Source organism: Arabidopsis lyrata (assembly GCF_000004255.2).
Source record: "Arabidopsis lyrata subsp. lyrata unplaced genomic scaffold ARALYscaffold_9, whole genome shotgun sequence".
Lineage (NCBI taxonomy): Eukaryota > Viridiplantae > Streptophyta > Magnoliopsida > Brassicales > Brassicaceae > Arabidopsis > Arabidopsis lyrata.
Genome location: NW_003302547.1, coordinates 559,070 through 565,069, shown reverse-complemented (window position 1 = coordinate 565,069; position 6,000 = coordinate 559,070). Strand labels below are relative to the sequence as shown.

At 39.9% G+C, this 6,000-nt stretch overlaps 1 protein-coding gene across 1 annotated transcript; it reads left to right on the top strand.

Annotated features, from left to right (window-relative positions):
- The first annotated feature begins 272 nt into the window (after positions 1-272).
- Positions 273-770, top strand: LOC9299226 (uncharacterized protein At1g43920, Chloroplastic). Its single transcript, XM_002863207.1, has one exon. The coding sequence runs from the start codon at positions 273-275 to the stop codon at positions 768-770; it is 498 nt and encodes a 165-aa protein (XP_002863253.1).
- Positions 771-6,000: the final 5,230 nt, after the last annotated feature.

Genomic DNA, 6,000 nt, shown 5'->3' with positions numbered 1-6,000 from the left:
CCGTCTGCGGGTGAATATGTCAGTAATTATTAATGGCGTCTCCCGAAAACCCACTTTATGTAATCTCGAAAATTAATATGTATAAATTAATGGGATGTATGTAAGACAGCTGTAACTCAGCCAGTACTGGTATGTCTCGAACGACGTAGTTTTATTAGTATACATGACTATAATGATTTAGTGAGTTTCCGAACACCTAGAGTCATCAATTAGACATTTATCCAAAAATAAACAATTAGGATTCTTCGTCTGTCTCCGAATAACGAGAGAAGATGGAAGTAAGCTCTGGATCGACGAGTAGCTTTGGGAGTAATTCTGGAGTTCGGAAACTGTGTGAATGTGGATTGCCGGCAAAGGTCTTCAAATCCAAAACGGATAAAAATCCAAATCGAAGGTTCTTTGGGTGTCAGTTGTACAAGGAAGGTGGTAATGCTCACTGCAAATTCTTTAGGTGGCTCGACGAGGAGGTCATAGGGTGGCTGAAAAGAGCTTTGGTAGAAGCTCAATCTGTAATTAAAGAGAAGACTGAGAAGATTGAAGAACTTAATGCGACAATTTTGGAGCTTCGTGGTGATTTGGAGAGGCAAAACTTGGAGATATCATCAATTAATACAGAAGATGAGAAGATTTCGATTGAGCTTGGATTACAGAAAAGGATTGACGAAATGGAAACAATAGTTTATCATCAACGCATCGTCATCAGGGGATTGACAGGATTGCTTGTATGTGTCGTATCAGCCATTGTCTTTTGTATTGTTAGTGATGTTTGAATTTTATTTGGCTTGTTAGTAATGCTTTTTGTTAGTGTTGTTTGAATTTTACCAAATGACCAATAATAACTCAGCCGAGTAAACGTAAATAACTCAGCCGTACAAAAGTAAATAACTCAGCCGTTAAATGTATAAAAACTAAGCCGTGAAATCAAAAATTACTCATAAGTCTGCCGTGTCGCTGGAATAACTCGGCTAAAAGTAAATAACTCAGCCGTTAAATGTATAAAAACTCAGCCGTGACATCAAAAATTACTCATAAGTCCGCCGTGTCGCTGGAATAACTCGGCTAAACCACGAATTCATCTGTGTTAAGCCAGCCATATCGGTAGAATAACTTGACATAAATTCAGTAACATAGATTCATTAATATATCAATAACATAGATTCAAAAAAAAAAAAAAACAAATAGAATGGATATCTCCATTCTTAGTCTGATTCCAACCCCGAGAACTCGGTCAGCTTAAACCCCAGTTTGTCCCAGTTGATCCCCGTCACGTTGAATGCCACCTTCTCCTTGTAAGCGTTCCTTGCCTGCTCCTTCACAATCTGGAACTCCTCCTCCACGTTAAATATGTCCTTCAAACCCATCATCTTCCTTAGGAGCTCCAGTTTCGCATTCTCCTCACGCAGCGTGAGATCCAAAGCGTGGGCTTCCTCCGTCTCTTTCATGTTGTGTTTGATGAGAGAGATGATGCCTTCAAAACGTTCTTTCTGCTCTTGCATCTCCACTGCATGCCTCCTGCTGCGGGAACCGTCTTCAACACGCGTCCTCTTACTGCTAGACTCTGATGCATCCATGATCGATAAGAGGAAAGACAAGAGAGATTATATAGATTAGTTGCTAATAATCAAGAAGAGAAAAGACGAGAGAGAATTGTTTTACAAGAGTTATATTTAGAAGAGATATATATAGGGAAAATATGTATAAGGGTATCTAGGTATAATGATAACTTGAGTGGGTAGTTATTCGAGGTGGGGAGTTATCCGAGGTGGGGAGTTATACAACATTTGTATAACTCGACAATAATAAACTCCTAATAAACCATAACTCAGCCGTGTTGTTAGATTATCTCACCCAAACAACGAATTAATAAACATCAATCCAGACGCATCACACAAACCTAAAGCATTATCAACCCCATACATAATCATCACGAGAACTCAAAAGCATAAATAGTTAGTACAAAAGACAATCACATGTTCGAAATACTAATATTTTACATATCATCATAATGTATCATTGGACATCAAACGCAGCGAGCAGGTCAGGTGCCTCATCATAGATCTCTGTTGCCATCTTAACCCGTATAGCCTGAATATTTTCATCACAGATGCCAGCGAAACATACACCAAGCGCTAGACATTCGATAAATTTCAATGCGTACACGCCACAGTCTCCAACTTGGACGTTCTGAGGGACCCTCGATTTATTCCTCTTTCTGAATGAAAACTGCTTGAACCTAGGTGAATAGATTTCAGGAGGAATTATTTCATTCATCATCTGAGGAATCATCCTCGTAAACGGCCTACAAGCCTCCAGCACATATAATTCACTTTCCTTGGTATGATGCCCCACGATTCTATCATAGCAATCAATGTGCCCCCTAATCAGGTCCACGTCCAGCGCCACCCAGTGATTGCCTCCGATTTGGTGACCTATATACAAGTGATCCACATCTTCTATCCATTTCATATTTGTCTGCTGATCTTTTGGCTCCAAACCGTGTACCAGCCTCTCGTAAGGGGTGCCTTTGAATTTAAACCTCTCGGTTTTATCTTGAACTGGTCATACTCTTTACACCAATAGCTCATGAACCACGAGTCTATAAACGCAATGTGTTTGGTGTGGAATGGGAAGGGAACTTGCGTGATGAACCTCTTTCTAAGAACCCTCAAATACGCAGCAATATGCTGCACACAAAAAAAAGAAAAAAATAACAACTCAGACAAAACATAACAATAACTCAGACATAATGTAGAAAAACATACCAATAACTCAGCCATAATGTTGAAAAAACACACTAATAACTCAGCCATTATCTAGAAAATCTCAGCCAAAACACACCAATAACTCAGCCAAAACAAACCAATAACTCGGCCAAAACACTTACAATAACTCAGCCATAATGTTATACTTACGTCATCGAAAAGCCATCCATATTTTGGATCTGGCCAGTCCTTTCTTTCGGTGATGAGCATACTGTAGAAATCAACAGTGTCTGTTGCCCTGCCCAATGGGAGATGCCTAACAGATAAACACAAGTTAATATACATAAATAGTGTAAACAAGCCGTAATTAACAAGGTTAAAAGGTATAGAGGGTCATACTTGAATGGGGCCATCATTTCCTTCAGTTTCTGCAATTTGGCCCGATCTACTGGTGACAGAGGATCATATATTCCAGCTGAATGCACACAATTCTTCTTCATGCACGTCAGTCCGTTGTCTCCGATATGAGGAAATATCCGTTCAGAGACATTAGAGAGTGGATTCAATGCACTCCCATCCGGAGACAGCTTGACACTCTCCTTCCTTAGAGCGTTGATTCTTTCAATCCTTATATGTTCCTCTTCATCATCCTCAGACTCAGGTAACGTGCGTGCGTTACCAGCTATCAACTGGTCTGTGACATCATATTCCTCATTGTCACCTTTAATGCCAGCCTTTTCCAATACTTCCTCATCTTTGTCGGGGACATCAGCAGCCTCTTTCTTCTCATCAAGAGCGGCTCCTCCCTCCACCGGAGCAGTAGCTAGTTTTCGTACCACCTTTTTAACCGTTGTAGAAGAAGGCTTCCTACCTCTTCTACGTCCGACTGCTGCCTGATCTTTGGGGGCCTTATCTTTGACGGGCTTATCCTTGCCGGTATTCTTCTTTCCCGCTGCGATTTTCAATGTGTCAATTTTCTTGGAGCGTAATTTCCTAATATTATTAGGTGACGTATCTATGAAATCAATAGCAGATTTGCCATCAATGACATTAGGAAATTCCTTTTCCAGATTCTTACTGACACCAGCAATACCAATGTCCTTCTCAACATCGGCAGTATCCTTAGCCTGCATAAACGTACCGATAACTCAGCCATAAGATAAAGATAACTCTGCCGTTAGGTGATTAATATAATAATAACTCAGCCATAATGTGATTAAGATAATGATAACCAGCCGTAATATAATGATAACTCAGCCGTAAGGTGATAAATATAATGATAACTCAGCCATTATGTGATCAAGATAATGAAAACTCAGCTACAAGGTTATTAAGATAATAATAACTCAGCCGCAATATATTTATACATATGTCTGGCACTGTTAGCTTACCAGAGGACTAGTAACAGACTGGTTTTGTGGAGGTTTCGCTGGACCTTTTGGTGTTGCTTTTTCTTTTTGATTCAGCAAAAGGTCGACTTGCGTCGGCTTTTCGGGAGGTTCTGTTTGTTTGAAGGCTGAGTTTTCCTCAGCGTTTTCACCAGATTTCCCTACCCCCTGCTCAATTGCATTCAGACGCTCTTTCATATGTTTTAACTCCTTCTCCATATATTCAAACTTTTCATCCATCCTCGCTTCTACTCTATCTCCAATCACCTTCTCCATATTTGAAGACACTTCTTTGATGCTTGTATCAACGGTGTCAAACCTTGAGTTTAATTGCTTCACCAAATGCACGACTGTTTTAACAGACACATCTTCCAGAACATCGTCCTCCGCACTACCAACCTGCAACACATACACAAAAACGCATAAACAAGCTACCCAAACATTACATCAAATATAAACTCACTACATACCATATCATTTACCTTTTCTTCTTTCTTCTTCTTCTTCTTCTTTTGTACATCTCCTTCATAAGATTCACCACCCTCACGTTTTTCCACCAAAAATGACTTACATATCTTTCTTTCTTCTTCTTCTTTTCTGCATCTCCTTCACCAGATTCAACACCCTCACTGTTGATCACATCCTTGACATTGTGGACTTTCTGCCTCTTTGCGGGAGATTCAGAGTCACCCGTTGTACTAGAATTTACATTTTTCTTCTTCTTCTCAGTCTTCTTCACATCCCAATAACCTTTAACAAACTTATCCTCATGTATGTCTCGGATCAAATTACCAAGTGCTAGGTCCTCTTCTTCATCTGGCCACGTATGAAATAGCTCTCTGACATCATCCTTCATAACCAATTTACTCACACGCAGCTATAACATAAGAGATTATAAAACCCATTAGTAAGTTTAAACTGAATCATCAATAATTATAACTCAGCCATCACTAACCATCACTAATATAACTCATCCATCCATAAATCATAACTCAGTAATCAAAAACGATAACTCAGCCATCACAAAATTTAACTCAGCCATTACTAAAACATAACTCAGTCAGTAACTATCATAACTCAGTCATCAAAAACGATAACTCAGCCATCACAAAATATAACTCAGCCATTACTAAAACATAACTCAGTCAGTAACTATCATAACTCAGTCAGTAACTTTCATAACACAGCCAAAACCTTACCTCACCATGCGCTTTGATATCTTCAGCAATGGTCAATTCCATTGTTTTACTTGTACGGCTTCCACCCCAACGAAGCAACGGTATCTCATCCTTGTTGACTACTCTCCCATATCGCTCTCCAAAGCATTTGACTGAATCATACGCCAAAGCCTGTAACACGTAAACCATACCACTGACAGTGTACGTCTTTCCAACAGGCCTCAACATCTTTATAGAATTAACCAGGGCTTAGAATGCTGACCGACCCCATGGATAAGTGTTCATGGCTTCCTCATCAAAAACTCTTTTCGCACTTTCAAATGGTATACTAGAGTTATGATGCAAGCAATACAGTCCAATGGCTTGAAGAGTCAACAACCCCAACCACTTACGCTTTTCAGGAGTCCATGTCCTGCACACTAGTAATCCTGCCCTCTGTTCATCTAACTTTGGACCTTCACCACCAGGCACATTCAATTCAATGAAGAACGCTTTGTAGTCAGCTTTAGGTTCAAACTTTTCTGTAGGGATTGAACCTGTGTTTAACCCCGTGATATGACCAAATTCGTTCAAGCCAAACCTGATAGGTTGACCACCAACTAGAAACCAAATCTCCTTCGTGTGTATTCCTAACTGTCTACACAGTAGAAAATGTACAGTCTTACCAGACCACACGAATTGGCTTTCAGCTAGCTTAGCAATTATTCCAATAGGTGACCCCTTCAGTTCATT